The sequence below is a fragment of the Xenopus tropicalis genome, chromosome 7, assembly GCF_000004195.4.
Source record: "Xenopus tropicalis strain Nigerian chromosome 7, UCB_Xtro_10.0, whole genome shotgun sequence".
Classification (NCBI taxonomy): domain Eukaryota; kingdom Metazoa; phylum Chordata; class Amphibia; order Anura; family Pipidae; genus Xenopus; species Xenopus tropicalis.
In genome coordinates, this window is record NC_030683.2 from 96,226,665 (window position 1) to 96,245,712 (window position 19,048).

The window sequence follows — 19,048 nt, forward strand, 5'->3', positions numbered from 1 at the left end:
GTCTAGTACTCAGCACTTCTCTATAAAGAGAAGTGTTCCATACCAGTCAATTGAACTGAAGAAGCTGCTCGGATGAGTAGTGAAATGTCTTCAATGATTACTTAACAAGTCCAGTTGCTTTAAATTTATTTATACTAGATATCTCTATAAAGAGGTATACTACTGTTGGAGAGGAGAGTCTGGGGCAGTGCTTATGACAGATTTACTTGTTACCATCTACCACAGGTATCCCCAACCCTTTTTACTTGTGAGCCAACACTGTAAAAAGTGTTGGTGAGCAAAACAAGCATGAAAAAAGTTCTTTGGGGATACCAAATAAGGGCTTTGATTGGCTACTTGGTAGCCCCATGTGGTCTGCTAGCCTGCAGGAGGCTATGCTTGTAGTACAACTGTGTCTCTGTGCTTCTAAAACTTGCCTCCAAGTCAGAAATTTAAAAATGGGCACCAACATTGAGGCCACTGGGAGCAACATCAAGGGGAATGGTGAGCAAAATGTTGCTCACAAGCCACTGGTTGGGGATTACTGATCTACCAAGACAGCATCAACCAATGCATTTTATCTCCCTTCATCTGGTATGCCCTAACAAACCTGGGCTGGGATTTAAAATAGGCCCTGATATTTCAAGTACACGGAGGCTCAAATAGCGGCATCTTATGGCATTCAGGTCTGGCCCCTAACATAAAGTGCTGTAGCCAACAATCTACTTTTCTTGTACTCTGCCCAGGGCAACTTATTCTAGTAGTAAAAAATGAATACCAAGTTTAGAATTTGAATTGCTTGTTTTGCATATTCTAAATACTTATTGTCTTTGTTAGTTTTGGTGTTATTACATTTTGAAAATTAAAAGAAAGTCTTTAAATACTGATTTTTAAAGGCCCAGTTTTCTTTATGATCCCCTTTGATTATTCAGTAATGAATATGTGTTTCCCTTGTGAAGTGTAAATACAACAGTTCATAATAATAGAGTTTGTTATAGGAGTTATTTTAATTTTGCTGCCATGAACTCATGGTTTGTTAACATTTTATTGCCAAACTGGCTAAAAACCCCAAGGACTGTTTAAAATGAATAAACAGTTTTGTTTAAAAAGAAAGTCAACATAAAAATAAATTAATAAATAAATACAAAAAAAGTTCATTGATTAGTCATATGTTGATCAAAAGGGGTTGCTGTTCCTCCTCATAATCTCCAGATGGAACTTCATATATGACAAACAAAGAAGAGTAAAAGCAGCCAACGAATGCCATGAGACTTGAGAAGTACATGACGCCATTGGCACTGCCGACTATGGAAGTCAAAGGTCCCATCACAATGGATACAATAATCTGTGCAAGGAAATACTGACAGCTTAGGAGAGATATGTCCATACCCATGCCACGTTTAGATCCATCAGAGCTGGAACATACAAACTAGAAAAAGAAAAAAACAAAAATTGAACATTAAAAAAATATGTTGAAATATCCAATACAGGGATGGGATCCCTTATCCGGAAACCCGTTAAACAGAAAGTTCAGAATTACGGAAACACCATCTCCCATAGACTCCATTATAAGCAAATAATTCTAATTTTTAAAAATGATTTTTTTTTTCCCTGTAATAAAACAGTACCTTGTAACTGATCCCAACTAAGATATAATTAATCCTTATTGGAGGCAAAACAATCCTATTGAGTTTATTCAATATTGAAATGATTTTTAGCAGACTCCAGCAGTTATGGAGATCCAAATTATGGAAAGATCCTTTATCTGGAAAACCCCAGGTCCCGAGCATTCTGGATAATAGGTCCCATACCTGTATCTATATTGTAAAAAAACTTCAGACAGTTGAACATTCAATTTATGTTTCTCAGGGGAAATCAGTGTTCTTCTCTAAAAGCTACCCTGACCTTTTATTTAAAGCAAATTGTACTAACTGGAAAATCTCTAACATCTCATTGCCTCCAGGACAACTGAACAACGTTCCCAGTTAAAGACTTGAAGACAGAACATGCATATGTGATTAAATGAAAATATAACCTGTAAGATTTGAATTCAATGTATTCTTCTATAAATTATGGTATAGGTGTTTGCATGCAGAGGGCAGAGATTATATTAAGGCAATCGTTGCAATTATAACACTTTTCAGGTGAGAAAAGGGTGACTGGCTGTGTGAACCATATTCTTAAAGGGATGCCAATGCACTAATAAACCTGCTTAAATAACGTAGGCATGAACATTTTCCCTTAAATCTGGGAGAAAATATTGTTGCATGTTGCTTCTATATGTGCTGTACAAAGAGGAATATTTCAGACTGTATGCCATTTTAAGACCCAGGTCCTTCATTCAGATAGTAGTTGTTTCACACTTTTATCAGCAGTGTTCAGTTGTCCATACATGGCGAGACCGACAAACAAGTGGATCTCGACCAATTTGGTCACCCACACACTGGCCCAAGTCAAACTGATCTGATTAGGCTTTATGACTTCTTTATATGCACTTGTGTTGGGAGAAGGGCTATAAGAGCAATAGTAATGGTTGTTGTTTCCTTATAACATCAATTAAATGGAAACCCGTTATCCAGAAAGCCCCGAATTACGGAAAGTCAGTCTCCCATAGACTCCATTTTAATCAAATAATTCAGAATTCCTTTTTCTCTGTAGTAATAAAACAGTACCTTGTAACTGATCCCAACTAAGATATAAATAATCCTTATTGGGTGCAAAACAATCCTATTGGAGTTAATTAATGTTTTATTGATTTTTTAATAGACTTAAGCTATGGAGATCCAAATTACGGAAAGACCCCTTATCCAGAATACCCTTGGTCCAGAGCATTCTGGATAACGGGTGCTATATCTGTATATTTCTTTAACATATATTTGAACTCTCTCCTCCCCTCATCCTATCTATGGGCCAGTTCAAAGCAATTGCTTTAGAAAGTGTACAGTTTATATGCCTTAACATACCCTCTGCAAAAAACAGGTTAGGATATTGCAAATAGTTATAAGATGGAATAGTTCATGAGAATTCACTTAAGTAGGTCAATTATCAGTATTCACATGGCCACTAAAATAATTAGCTTTTTGAGTAATACACAGTTGTTTAGTAAACAGTTGTTTACTGTATCTTTACATGCTTCCAAGGAAGTTTTACTAATTTCAGTGTTTCGGGCCTTTCATGAGACTCCATTGTACAATAATTTGCTGATCACATCCTACATTTCCCTCAACTATAGCCCTCCTCCTTTTTGTTGTTTTAAATGCTGCCATTTTTAATTGCCATCACATAAGCTTTCCAGGTTACAATACAGGCAATGTACCATTGTAAGTACAGGTATGGGATCCCTTATCTGAAAACCGCTATCCAGAAAGTTCTGAATTACGGGAAGGCCATCTCCCATAGACACCATTATAAGCAAATAATTCTAATTTTTCTCTGTAATTATAAAACAGTACCTTGTACTTGATCCCGACTAAGATATAATTAATCTTTAATCCTTATTAAAGGCAATACAATCCTATTGGGTTTATTTAATGTTTAACATATTTTTTTAGTAAACTTAAGGTATGGAGAGCCAAATTACGAGAACAAGAACAACTAACTGTATTCTGTTCTTTCAGTTGGACCTGACTCATACAGCCTGCTCAGTTGTGTCCAGGTACATCCAGGTATCATGGTACCACATGTAATAAACATGTCTGAATACACATAGTGGCTAATTTATTTCTGATATATATTTATACTTGATACAAACAATGATATGATAAAATATCTTTACACACAAGACACACATTAAATAACTAATTGTGTACTGGTTGAATTTTTTCATGCTGGACAGGAAAAGGTTCAGAGATGCTTGACAATCTGGCTGCTGAGAAACACTTTTCCATGCGCCGCTATGGATGAAATGTAATAGACACAGCAATGCAAATATTTATATAAGGCTTACTGTGCCGAATAAAATGTGTCAGTGGGGTTCACTTATCAACACTGGGCAAATTTGTGTCTGGACAAAAAACCATAGCAACCAATCAGTGCTTTGTTTTGTTTTTGTGAGCCAGCAGCAGTTTAGAACAATGACAGCAGATTTATATTTGTCCAGTGTTGATGAGTCCCAATATGTTTTACTAAAGATTCTGAGAAAAATAAAGTGAAAATCATTACTGCTGTAAAACAAGTATTTTCCTTTAAAGACATGTAGGAACCCAGAGGGTTAAATGGCCCCTATGGCTTTAAATCCCTACAGGTTCAGTTCCCTTAGTTGCTGGGCAGAAGGGAATGTATCTAAGTGAGTTCATTAAGATATGTGTGCTATTGGTTAGAAGGTATGGTGACCACTTCCTGCCTCACTTTGGTATAGTGCTGGGGAAGGAGTGGCATCTTCCTGTTTGCTTCTACCTGAGGAAGAGGGTGGATGTTGTTGTGAGCCCAGGGCATGGGCCCAGGCCCAGTGAAGTCAGGGAACAGGGCCCTGTGAATGAGGCATTAGATAGGGGCAGGTGTAGCTCCCTTTATAGTACACACTAGGGGTGTAAGGCAGTTAGGGCTGAGCTAAAAAGAGCAGGTCTGAGCTCCTACATAGGACTGGCAGTTTTGGAGGAATCTCTCCCAGGCCACATTGCCTGTAGTGTAGGGATCCCAGTGAATAGGGAATCAGGATAGAGAATTCCCTAAGGGGAATTAAGATTTCTGCCAAGTCTGTCCGCAGGGGAGTGTCAGTCTGTATTACACTCTGTATGTGGTGTTGCCTGTACCACTGGCCTCTGAAGCTGTATTGTGAGTAAAACCTGTGGGAGGTTTTTTTATTGCAAAAACCTCTGGCGCCCTCTATTTTCATTTTTCTGCAAAGCAGCAAGAGAGGTGTAGTTGCACAACACCCTCACCTTCCTCTTCCACTTAGCGAAGGCCCAAGTTAACTGGTTCCTTATAAATTTATATATTGACATGATATAAATAAAGAATAATAATAAAACCATTACAGGTATATAATGTATTATGGGGAATGCTTGGGACCTAAAATTTTACAGATAAGGTACTTTAATTTGGATCACCATAATTAAACATTAAAGGAGAAGGAAAGTCGTTTTGGTATTTTACTGACAATAGATTTGCCACATTAGTGCCACCTAGAACAATATATTTTTTCTGCAGAAACCATTACCATACCTGAGTAAACAGCTTTAGAATCTTTCTCTCTTTGCTTAAGATAGCAGCTGCCATTTTAAGTAGCTACCTACCTGGAGCTCTAGCCATTAGAGATCACACATTCCTAAGGGAGGGGGGAGGGAGTCCTTAGCATTCTAGTGGGAGGGGGAGCAGGAGAGGGGAGAGAACTGCGCAGACTCTGGCCATGGGAATAAAGAATGTTTCTGAGAGAGGAAGTCAGACACTGGAACATCGTGTTTATAAAAAAGAACAAGAAATCCTGGTTTTCTTTTGATAGAGAAATCAGTGCAGCCTTACTGTAAGTGCTTATGGCTGTATATACATAGACCTTTCTGATAAAGCTAACTTAGTTTTTACCTTTACTTCTTCCTTTAAATAAACCCAATAGGATTTTTTGCCCCAAATATGGATGTAGGCAGCGTAGTTACCATCAATTACAAGGTACTGGTTTATTATTACAGATAAAGGGAAATCATTTTTAAATTTTTTAATTTGTTTAAATGGACTCTATGTGATTTTGCCTCCCTATAATTTAAAGCTTTCAGCATAAAGCGTTTCCAGATATGGGATCTCATACCTGTCTGATTTGCCGGATTAAATGTACTTGCTGTATTTAAAATGAAATTACAGTGGGATTTGGATAGGTGGAACTAGATGGACTTTACTAACAATAATGGTAGTTAATTTAAAATTTCCATTTTATGGAAAAACTTGTGTATACAGCATGCGTTGTAACACACATTTTGTGTGTAAAACCGTTATTTTTGGCTGCAAATTAAAACATACAGTAAAAGCGTATATTTAAAATAATCATGGCTTACCTTCTTATTCTGGTAATAATCACACAATAGGGAATATGGCAGTATACAAAGTGTGGAGAACAGGATGCCATGAGTTATGCACAGCGATAAGATAATGTAGTGATTGCTAAATAGAGTAGCTAGACCAGTACCCAATCCAAATGCAAGGTATGCTATAAAATACAAAGTACGGACACTGAAAACATCTTCAAGCTTTTCCAATATGGCTAGAATGAGAAAGGATAGAGAAGAAGAGAGAAGAATGAATAGGGTTGACGTTTGCTATTAGCAGAAAATAGATATTCTGTTAATCTACAATGTGATCAAACTTACGTGACATTCTGCTAAGGAAAAACAATTGCATTCCTGCAGTACTAAACAACTAGCACAAAGGGTATGCAGTCTAAGTGAAAGAAGGATTATTAAAACCTTTGTTCCCTTTAAAGTTGTCCTGAGGCCAAATATGCTCCTTCCACAGTTGTTACTTGCTGACTGCATTTTGAACAAGTATCTTCACTAAAGCTGGTAAGCAATATTGGCTGTCAACCAGTAATGATCCCTTTTTTTCATTCTGAGCAATCAAAATGCGATTGCCTTGGATGTGTGTGCTTAAAATAACAATTCGGGCGCCCAGTAACCCTCACTTGTGCTCATGTTTTACGTACTTACTATGGAGTAGATGAAGCCACAGTCCTAGCCAAGTAAGAGCTGATCTATTGGAATGGTGTAATTTAGACATGCACACATATGGCCAAATCAGCTACCAAATGATTAGAAAAATCAATATAACAATTCGGGGACAAAATGTATTGTTTTGTAAAACAGTCTTTGGAGACCTGGAGTCACAATCTCATTGATACAAAGCTAGAAGATGACATTAAAAACCCTTCTCAGAGCTGAACTTCATGGAACAACAATTCTTTTGTCTTTTTATAGTTTACCTGAGTAAAAGGCAGCACTGAAGGCATATATACACATTCCCCAGCACCCCATGGTGACACCAGCATTGTATTTGTGGTATTCATCAGAATCATGAGGAGCCTTAGGATCTCCTTGAAATACCACCTCTCCCATAAAATCTGTATAAAACAGCAACATGCCTTCAAAAGACAGCCATCCTGAGGAAAGGAAAAATAAACAAAATCAGTTGCAAGGCTTGATTCTTAGTAAGGTAATACATTTCAATGTGCTCTTCTGTAAAATCAAAGTATTAAGAAGCATTGTTTGTACTTTGGAACGCTAAATAAAGTAAATGGTAAATGTTTCTCTTTTGTTCACATGTTGCTAGCAAGCCAGACACAAAAATATATTGGATTAATTGTGTACCAGGATCGAACAGCCAATGGGCTCAATTACCATTAATGCACAAATTTGCCCCATTGCACTAAGTTGCAGGGAAAAAAATAAATGTAAGTGGTCTACTTTAGGTTAAATAATGATAGCAGACTATGATTGGTTGCTGCTGTAAGTTAATTCACCTGGGCAAATTTGCCCATTAATAGTGAATGGGCCCCAGTGGCTTTGTGGTAGTACAATACTAGTATAGATATAATCCAAAATATGTTTCACCATTTTGGTTTTTCTGTGGGCAAACATAAATTCTCTGGTGTAAATATTTAATTACACTCCACAGAAATCTGCATTTTAATTGAATGTCTCCAATGGAAATTTACAGGAAAAACATAATTTCTGTTAAAGTGACAGGCAGGGGTCAACAAATTTAGGACCTAAGCTGTGTACCTCTGACAGTGTGCCCATGGGCTAGTCCTGTCCCCCAGATATAGGCACTGATACTCCTTCTGTTTTTTCACCCTTCAAGATGGCCACAGGAAATGTGTCATAAAGTTGATCATTATTAAATTTGTAAAATAAAATAACAATATTATGAACCATTGTTTGCAAGTGTTTGTCACTTTTAAAGTTTTTTCTCAGCTAATACTTTATAGCAGTATAGACATTACATTTATAGACTATTTCTTTAGATCTATAGCTAGATCTATAAGCTAGATAAATCTTTCTTATCATCACAGGTGCTCCCCCTCCTATCACGGGCACAAGGAGGAATTGTGGTACACGGTGGGATAGAGGGATGTAGTAGTTCCGGACTGAGTTGGGGACTGCTAGGCAGCAGCCCCAGTGGCCCCAGACATCCCAGTTCAACACTATTGGAGCTGTCCCATGAGAGGAGGGCCTAAATGCAGTTCATTGGGGGTATCAGTTGATTGGGGATATCAGTTAGGGTGAATTTTTTTACTGTCTGGGATAACCCTGATGCTCTGGCCATATTTTAATATATATGTAAACTTGTTGAGCCAAGGGGGAAACCAAATATAGGAATGAGGCCTATCTGCGTGTGCCAGAGGAAGCGTGCATTTGATTTTATGCAGGAATGACCTCCTTAATATTTACTGTCAGTTGAGAATATTTTTTCCATAAAATAGTGGGCCCATACTGCAAATATGGAAAATGAACACTTCTAGAGGGCTGCTTAAAATTACCTAGAAAATGATTGATGCAAAGGTTACGTAGCGCCTTAGGCATGTGGCAGATGGATGAACACAGAAGTTTCATTGAAAGAGGCTGCTGAGACATCTCAGATGATCCATTAAGCTCACTCTCATACTTTACACCATTCAGCAAGATATTAGCCACCTGCACCATAAGAACTCCATGTCAGCACACAATACAGAAATACCTAGAAATCAAACCATGTACAGTATCATTAAGTCATGCACAGTTGAGCTTTATAGTACCACAGTGACAAGAAAAGCAGCTATAATTCATTGGCAGCCTACATGCGTTATATTTCTTGTTTCAGTTAAATAAATGCTGCATTGCAGCCTACATACTTGTACTATTCTAATGCAAGCCTCAACATTTTTTTATCTTTAGTAATGTATATTATTTTACTTTTATTAATAAAAACATACTTGCTCTCTTGACATAAGCTCAGTAAGTTGTGCTTATATAAGGACAATCTAAACTGGCATATATATATATATATATACATGTATAGGACCTATTATCCAGAATGCTCGGGAGCTGGAGTTTTCCGGATAAGGGATCTTTCCACAGTTTGGATCTCCATAACTTTTGCCCCCAATAAGTATTAATTATATCTTAGTTGGGATTAAGTACAAGGTACTGTTTTATTATTACAGAGAAAAAGGAAATCATTTTAAAAAAATAGAATTATGTGCTATAATATATATAATGGAGTCTATGGGAGATGGCCATTCCGTAATTTGGAAATTTCTGGATAGCGGGTTTTCCGGAAAAGGCATCCCATACCTGTACCTGCATATATTTGTTTTTTACACAGGCATACCTGATTCCTAAATTGAGAGGAAGCGATGATGGTCTGTATTGGACCATCTTAGGCTAGCAGAGCGATTCAACCCCTCCTTCACCCTGTTCCGTCATAATGTAATGTATTGGGAAATTTGCTTTCCAGAGAATCTGTGCTCAGCCTACCATGGTAAGCAAAGGACAGTGTTTTTTTTTTAACACTGGAGACAAACATCACCGGCAATGTTTGTCTCCAGTGTTAATAAATACTCCCCTCAGTTCCAGCAAACTTTGCTTGGGACACAGAGAAAGAGGGGTTAAATGACTCAGGAGAGGGGGCAGGGAGAGGTTGAATGACTCAAGCTCAGGAGAAGGGGCGGGAAAGAGATATGGTCCTTCCTCTCAGTCCTAGTAATTGTGTATGTTTGAATAAAACTAAATATATATTATTTTGGCAGTTCATTTTATGCACTTTTTTACAGAAGTAACTTAAAAATATTCCCTTTAAACTAAGAGTCACCCATTAGTATGTAAAAGCACAACAAGGATATCAACCCTAGAAATTAATCTCACCACATTACAATTTGTAGTGCAGTTACAATGAATACATTGTTGGCTGCATTATACTCTTCTTGTCATTGGTCACTAGCTAGCCATCTATTATTATCTTGGTGCTAAATAAAAAGGTCTTGTTCAAAAGCTAATGCATATGATGAAGTTTTTTTTTTTTCAGGGGCTTATCACTGTCAGTAGAGAAATGCCTACACACAACAGTGCAGTTTCCTTGTGAGTTTAACTGCCTATCAGGTTTTGACCTGAAAACACTCTAATGTACATTTCAGCTACAGTGCAGAAAGAGGAGGGTCACGCATTCCATCCCACTGTAGTCTAGCTCACATATTATAGCAGACGTTTAGAAGGAAGACTGCTCTTTGGAAATATACTAAATTGCAGTAGGAAGCTTAGTATGGTCTGTATAAGAAGAGCACAGAGACTGGAAGCAACCTGCCTGCGGTAGGAACTCCTAGCAAAGAAGGGAGTAAAAGAAAACTATACCCTCAAAATAAATATGTAACCAACACGTAATTGATATCATAATAATTGACCTGCTAAAGATATATATATAATATATATCTCAGTATATTATCTGTAAATTTTACACTTTTCCCTTGAACCACCATTTTGTGTTGGTCTGTGTGCTCTCTCAGAGATCATCATGATCATCAAACACAGACCTTTTTTTTCCCAGCAGGCAGGTGCGATAATCAAAATGAAATAATAATAGTAATAATGAATAAGATTCTTTGCATGACTATTACATTGACATAGACTAATATTAAAGATAATTATGTTTACAAACATTCTAGATGAGATCTTAGAGACCACTCTAATGATACCATGCACATTTGAAAAATACTTCCACACAGTTATATTCCATTTAACAAGAGTATCAATATAAGCAAATGGAGTTACCTGTTGACTGAATGTCACATTTCGCCTTCTGCTGCTCTCAGGACATATTCCTGTAACTACATCTGGTATAGCTAAAGACTGAGGTCTTTTTAGAATCCCTGAAGATCGCTTTGATGCATCAAGAGACCCAACTCTTAAGTGACTTCTTTCTGTTCCAGGAGACATAATGCTTTCCACAGAACCTCTAACTCCATTTTGAGTGCAATACAAGCTATCAGGTACTCGAGGAAGACTACTAGCTTGTCTTGGCAGACTCCCAGAGGGTGCTAAGTAATTCTCATGCCCTGCTGTGAAGCAGTCTATAAGAACACTGTCAATATTCGTAGTTCCAAAAGAGGAGGCAAATTCATTAAGACCCGTTAAAGAGCTGTCCCTGCTCATCAAGCTGCCATACTTTGGTGTAAGTGGACTAAGAGGTGAGATTGGACTGGTAAAACTTGCATACAAATTATTTGAATTCCGGGTACTGAGGTTTTCACTTTGATTCTCTTCAAAGAAGACAGGTGGAGAAGGGGGCAATGGTAGACTTGGGCTTTTCATTACTTTAGTCTTCTTATTAAATAGCTGAATAGGTCTTTCTGGGATGCTAATTAAGGTTAAAATGGTGGTGACTGCTAGTGTTATTGAAGTGAAAATATAGATAACTCGCAGCTGTCCTCCCACTGCTTTCCCAAAACTTGTTTTGTTCCAGTTTATTCCGCCAACTACATAACCAAAACCACCTCCAAGCCCTGTAAAATAAAAACATGAGTTTACATTTTTTGGCTTGTTCCATCTTGCCTGATCCTCATTTTGTGCTTGTGTTACAATTCAGAAGAAATAAGGGATTACTTTCTATAAATGATTTGATTCTGCTGTAGGGCAATTATAACATATAAGGGGTAATTTACTTCATCAGTAATACAATTAGTCCAACATTCAACTGACACACCCTTTGCGTAAGTAAATAAAATAATTTGATATACCAGTTGGCAAGGAGAGATAGACTGCTTTTGCACCACTTAGTGCTCTTGCACTTTTGTTTGGACTCAATTAAATGTAAGTAGCACACATAAAACCTACTGTATGCTAGTAGAATAGAATATATCTTTATTGTCATTGTCACAAGTATAACAACGAGTATAGAATTATAGAATGTCTCTGTATGTAAGGGGAGGAGAAAGACTTTTTTCCTATTCATTTTTGTGTTCAGCTTAAGCCACAGTTCTATGATTCATTGCTTGTTAAACCACATAATATGGCTCCATGTGCTAGTTTTCTTGCAGAATGATAACATTTGCAGTTCTCTGGCATTCAAACTGGTTTATAAAATGTGCTCAGCTACTAGAATACTCACTTATATACACTAGAGAATATGTTTGCTTATTGTTTATCTTATTTTCATTTAAAAAGCATACCTCCTAACAGAGCATGTATATTAAGCCCCCGATCTTGATCCTCTGGGCTGCACACATCCATCATGTACGCATGGCTAGGGTTATCAGCCGAGTCTGCACTGAAGTCCATGAGAACTACTCCGCAAATTGTCAGGATGAGTCCCCATTTATGATCATTTACTGTGTCTGCCACTGACACGCCTAGATCCCTTCCATTGAGTAGAAGAGTAAGCCCAAGTAAGGCTCCTGATAGGAAAAATGTAAATTTTAATATTAAAAATGATTCTGTTACTGAGCAAATGCTTATTAAATATATAGTTTTCTAGTTACATACAAAAGTTAAAGAGTGATATATTGTCAGGGTTCCCTGACATTAGTTTATGTTATTTGAAACCATTTATTTCCTGTGTGATCTTTAAGAACAAAACCTTAACACATTTCAGTAGGATGTGATTTGCAACTAGAATTGCATTATTGTTTGTACATGGTCAAAGTATTCCACTTGAGCCTTGGGTAAACCAACAATTCTTAATTTTTTGCAGACATAATTGGGGCTATATTGGAAAAATGCAGTTTCAAAATCAACCAATTAATCAGCAATTACCTTTGACGGCAAAATCAAACATTTGACTGATTGCTGCTGGTGAATACTAGTGATTGCTACTGGTGAATAATCCCCAGCTGTGCACTATGGTGTGCCGATGAAAGGGTGCCCTGGATTTAACACCTGTTAAGTGTTAGATCTAGGATTTCATTGGCTTGTTGTGCTTACACACACCACTGCTCAGTGAACCACATGCTCAGGCAGACACCACATATAGGCACCGCAAATCATGCCAATCAAGCACATGTTGACCAAGAGAGGACTTAGCTGTGGCTTGTCTTCAATTTCCCAATGCAGATGCTCATTAGCAACAGTTCTTTCAAACTGCATGTAACACACTGCTCTATTACACTGCTATTTGTGAGAAAACTGCTGCTTTTTGGGTAAGAACATGATGATTTATCTGCATAACTGAGTCCTTTTACCTTCTAACTTTTTTTTAATGTGTAAATTGTTTTAGTAACCTAAAGCTAAGGTGCCAATGAGATAAAATAATATGGATTACAAGTCCTCTTAAAAAAAAGAAAAATCTTAAAAACCCAGAAAAAACAGAAAATCAGGAATGCCTCAGCTTACAAGCATTTTAGATATTTATTTGCCCTTTCTTGGAATTTATGTAAGTGCACAGAATACCTACCTATGGCAAGGACTAGAATGAATGGCCTCCTTCTGCCAAACCTTGACGTGCAAGTGTCGCTCCATGCTCCTAATAAAGGCTGAAGCATAAAACCTTTAAGCAAAAAAAAAATAAATAAAATTCTGAGTTACCGAGCCTACTAATTTTATGGCTTCTGATTTTCAATACAATGTTTATGCAGGTGAAAAATATATTTAAAAAAAATAACATTTAGTCAAACTATTAACCTCATTGAATGTCTCATAGAATGTACAAAGCACATCATTTTAAAAAAAAATATTTTATTTCTAGGTGCACAGCCAGTTAGACTTATGCCGCACTTGGGGTTTTTAAGATAAACACCAATTGAGAAAATGCTGATACTGCTCAATCCTGCCCTGTGTCTGTAGGTGGGGACACCAATGGCACCCATCTGTCACTGCCTGCAAGGACCAGATGTCGTTCATAAAACACACACTTTAGCATTTCTAGGCTATGTGCTCAGTGGCAGATGCCATTAATGTCACTGCCTACAGACATGGGGAGTTGTTGGTGATATTGCCACTGGTATTTTTCGTTTAAGTGTGACATTAGCCTTAAGGTCAGATTTAGAGAAAATTCTTAGTTGCTCTTTTACAGCTTGAAGGTCAGTTATGGTACATTTCTGATTCACCAGAAATCTAGAATGTACCATCTTCCCTTGGATTACTACTTCCCCAACCACATAAGAGCAACCTGATATTTAAGCAAGCAGAGATAAAAAAAAATGAATGCGTAGTGATACCATTAAACATACTCACTTATGAACTCACGCAGAGCGTTTGTGTCTATATGGCAGCATTACAATACATTTGGTACCAAATACAATTTAAAATAGAAATATTACAATAGTAATACAAATATTACCCAGTATTGGACTAATAAACCACACCATGCTATACAACTCATCAGGGAGGCCCATCTGTAGTAGCACCGGCGTAACATATGCAGTTTCCATTGCATAGCAAAACTCAATTCCAAACAAAATGCACCCATTGAATAAAAGTTCCAGAAAAGATCTTCGAGGATGAAGATCAACAAAATCAATCAGATCAAGTGGACAAGGAGTATTGGGAGGAGGGGGTGGTGACGGCCGTATTAGTTTTCTTCTCTTTGGATGTCTTTTGAAATTGTTGGCTCTGTGACTGATATGCCCTGTCACAGAAGTGCTGTAGGCACAAACCTGGGTCCTCCAATATTCTTGAGTTGCCACATTAGAGAGAAGGGTGTCGGCTGGTGGAGACGTTACAAATGAAGACATGATGCTAATTTTACTTCTGTGGAGAAAAATATATAAGATGGTAAATTTTCTGTCTTGAATATCAGCTATGCACCAAAAAAATGGTGTTTAGCATAATGATTGTTTTTTGACTTGAATGTAGTAAATGATCCAATATGTTTTCACGTTACAAAATACTTCAGAAATAAAATACTGCAGAATGGCAGAGAAGAAATAAATCATGTTGGTTATCTTTCTGTTGAAAGAAAAAAAATCTGCTGGATTCAATCATTTTTCCTGCTAAACAAATTCTACAGGTTTCATTTAAGAAATTGGGGATACTGTTTGGCACTTTGTGCGCTGCTCTCTGGGTTTGCACCATTAGGCCTGTGCACTTAGAAAGGAGCACAAAGAGCAGTGCCTTGACTGCATGCAATGACTGCATCTCAAAGAAGGGATTAAACAGATTTTTTTTTTTCAATTACCATCCCATCAAACAGCTTTTATCATGCCTGCAGTTCCTCATATGTGAGAAATAATAAACAAACGACAGTTATAGGATGCATCATGCGCAAAGCTCTGAATTATGGAACAGTCAACTTCCATAGACTCCAATTTAAACCAATAATTTAAATTTGTAGAAGTAATTTCCTTTTTGTCTGTAAAAAGCAAACAGTACCTTGTACTTGATGGTAACTAAGCTGCATAAATCCATATTGGTAGTAAAACATTTCTAGTGAGTTTATGTAATGTTTAAATGATTTTTAACAGACCTAAATTACAGAAATGTCATTTATACAGAAGACCCCAGTTCCCAAGCAACACTTGATAACAGATTCCATACCTGTACATGGAGATTTTTCATGGAAAGAATATTTTCGTTTTATACAATTCTTGGCACTGCTATATTGTGACTCAATTTACTCCATGCTGGAACACAATATTATTCCTTTTTTTTATAGTGCCAACATTGCATTCATCATGCACTTTAGTCCCTGTCCTTGTTGCTTACAATCTAAGGTGCCTATAACTTTCACAATGATCAATTTTTTTAAGAGCCAGTAAACCTGCTAGCTAAAAGACATATTTAGGCCGGTGTGGGCAATTGAGTACTTTCAGTAAAAGATGTAAGTAATAAAAAGTGAACTGACTCTGTGCTAAGCAGGGTTCCTGCTTGTCTCTCTTTCTCATACAGGCTAATGATAGGCACAACATACAGACTGAAACAAACTGTTTAGGACACAGAGTTTTACAGTTAATAATGTGGAATGAGCAGGCCCGGATTTGTGGCGAGGCCACAAAGGCCCTGGCCTAGGGCGGCACAATTTTAGGGGCAGCATGCCGCCCAGCCGCAGCGAAGCTTTAGCATTTTGCGGCCATACGGAGCAATGGAAAATTCTCCCAACTGCTCCGTATGGTAGTTTAAATGGCCACACTTGCGTCGGCTCGGCGCGGGGGGAAGGAGGGGAGATGTTTGCGCATGCGCGCCGGGTGGGCGGCCTTGGGGCGCCTGGAATTGAATGAGATTAAATTAAATGAAACAATAACTAAATATGAAAATAATTCTTAGAACTAGTGAATTAATAAGCTTAGTATAATCAATAACCGTGCCCTTAATGCATTTAAATGAAAGAATATAAGGGAACTGGGTTATCTACTGCCATAAATTCTTTCTACAGGTATAGGATCCATGATCCGGAAGTCCGTTATCCAGAATTAATTACCCTGAATGTTCAGAAGACATATTTTTATCAAATATTTTAAAATATATTTCCTTTTTCTCTGTAATAATAAAACAGTACCTAGTACTTGATTACAGCTAATCCCTACTGAAGGCAAAACAATCCTATTGGGTTTATTTAATGTTTAAATTATTTTTTTAGTATACTTAAAGTATGGAGATCCAAATAAAGGCCCCTAGGTCGCTAATGTTCTGGATAACAGGTCCCATGCCTGTATCTATTTGTGCATGCAAGTTGATGACAGTTGCTAAACATGTATGTGCAAATCAGGAGCAGGTCACTGCTACAGCACTGATGGGCCGAACTAAGCATTTGTGACTTCAGATCAATAGAAATGGAAAGTCAGGCGATTTTATTCTCCTCCCAGGAATTTCCAAATCTTAGGGTTGGTTCCATCATCATCATCATCATCATCATCATTTATTTATATAGTGCCAGGAAGTTACACAGCACTTTTCATTTATAACAACAATTTAACAAACAAGGGTCATGGAATAACAATGGTATAACAGGGCTCTGATCACAGAAGCTTACAATCTAAAGGGTTAGGGAACATTTCAAAAAGAAGAATGACAAAAACATTCGGTGATTCTGTAGGACAAGCTCATTTCTGATTAGTCATGATGCATTCTGTTTTCTTCTCTCGTGACTTCTGTTACAGATCATCCTGTTTTAAAGAGTGTGGGACACTCACTGTATTAATGGCTGTGTGGAACTGTGGGGGACAGACACAGATCCCAATAACTGTAGCAGCATCAGTAGCTAGGGATCTTGTCCTAAAATGCTCATTTCAGGTGGCACTTCTACATACTAGGTTTCTCATGCTGCTTCACATTGCAGTTTATTTTAAATGATAAGCAATGTTCCCCTATCATTTAAAAACATGCTAAGTATGAAAGTGGCAAACTAAAAGGTTCTTGAGAATTTAACAGAAGTAATCTTGTCCAACACTATTTTCTGATACTCTTAGGTGTTAGTTAATTCATGGCACAAATATGGACTTGGAAGAGGGTCTCTTTAATGCTACTGTATTTGGCTAATACACTTTACAGCGGGTTAGGTGTAAGACCTCCCATGCAGAATTTCCCAGTCAGCAGTTTCTCATACCTATTATCAAACCAATGTACTGACAGTTTCATTGAGGCAGATAGCAAGGACAAATTAGCAGCAGAAGCTAAACTCAACTCCACTGGATGTAGGCAGGTGAGACAGAACTGTTATCCAATGGCTCCCTGAAGCCAACATTGCACCAAGTTGAAAGTTACTTCTCCCAGATAAAACATGCATTGTATTCATTTAATTAATGAATACCACATAATCATTCATGCTTAGCTATTACACCTGAAATTTGCTACAAATAAATGCAGTCCACGTTCATAATTTTTCCTCATAAAGATACATTTGTTGGCATAATAACCCGATTTCATTTGATTGGTGGTTTTGGAGACATTTTTGTTGCCAATATGTTTATGACAGTACCAGTTAATTCAACTTGGGAATTAAAGAAATTAGATAAAAGAGCTGTGTGATTCATCAATTGAGAGCATTAGTACAACTGCATTATTATTTGAGGAGTGAAATAACAGAGTGGAGAGCACAGGATAATCTATATTCTATATATTTATTCCATATTCAGTAATACAGGCAAGTAGCACCTATACCAGTTAAATCCAGGTTGGGCTAGGCCTATCTTTTCAAGGGGTGAATAATATAAGCAGATTTATTGCAAAAAAACTTAAACCACAATAAAGTGAAATCGCCAATGTTAAACTTAAGGCCCTCAAGCTCTCAGTGAGTTGTAGCCTACAACAGCTTGAGTGGTGCAGTTTTGATACCACTGCAATAGATGTAATTTAACCTGACATAAAAGGAGCAAAGCATGAGGGATAGTGGATTCTCGTGTTGCAAAGAGGGGACAATAACAAGCAGACACTGTAGCAGGAAAGGTGTAAGATTGCTGCTTATTCATCAGTTCATCACTCATTGTTTTATTGTTAGCAGTACTGCAGTACTATAGGCTTTCAGGCAGAAGGATAATCTATATACAGTCACATTAGCAGCCATGCATTAAAATGGGAGTTTTGTAAGACAAAGGCTGAATATTGAATGAAACCCCAACCCGGCAGATTGCAGAGCAGCATATCTTGCTGAGTAGTAGCCACAATAGAAAGCACATGCACAGTCTCAGCCGTACAGCATTATTCTGCCTGGATGTGAATACAGCCCTCCATAATGACACTCTGCAGTCACAGCCACCTCTGATTTGCTTCATGCTCATTTATCTGCCACATCTCAGATGAATTTGTTATAATCACATATCTAGAACAAAAGGACACCACCCTCATGGGATACCCCTATGTTCCAGACCATAAATAGCTGAATCATACCTGCAGCACTGCACCTGCAGTGGGGTGCGGAAGGCTAGAAAACACAACGTGGCTTCTTACCTGATATTGTAGATGAAGGATCATAATTTGTCTGTGCTCTTTCACTGCTTGGGTGATGCTAGACAGGGAATCCCAAGCTGACACTGCTGCATCCTCCCTTGCCTTCATCCAAGATTCTAATTCACCCCCCCCCCTCCGCCCTCTAGCTGTGAGAAGGTGGGGGGGAGGTGTGCGTTTGTATGTGTGTGTGTGTTTGCTGACATCACTGCACTCTTTTCCTCCCCTCTCTGATGTTTGTCTGCTCAGCTTAGCTTGGATATTCTGCCCCTGGTTCTGGACAGTGAGTCCAGGAAGTCAGAGCC

The 19,048-nt window shown here is 37.8% G+C and overlaps 1 protein-coding gene across 1 annotated transcript; it reads right to left on the minus strand.

Moving 5' to 3' along the window:
- Positions 1 to 967: 967 nt before the first annotated feature.
- On the minus strand, positions 968 to 18,824 carry slc45a1 (solute carrier family 45 member 1). Its single transcript, NM_001102873.1, is given in 9 exon segments — positions 968 to 1,408; positions 5,964 to 6,169; positions 6,884 to 7,060; positions 8,441 to 8,594; positions 10,704 to 11,434; positions 12,101 to 12,325; positions 13,321 to 13,413; positions 14,206 to 14,615; positions 18,747 to 18,824. Coding segments are annotated over 8 exon segments (2,244 nt in total). The 5' UTR covers positions 14,600 to 14,615; positions 18,747 to 18,824; the 3' UTR covers positions 968 to 1,144.
- Between the last annotated feature and the right edge of the window lie 224 nt (positions 18,825 to 19,048).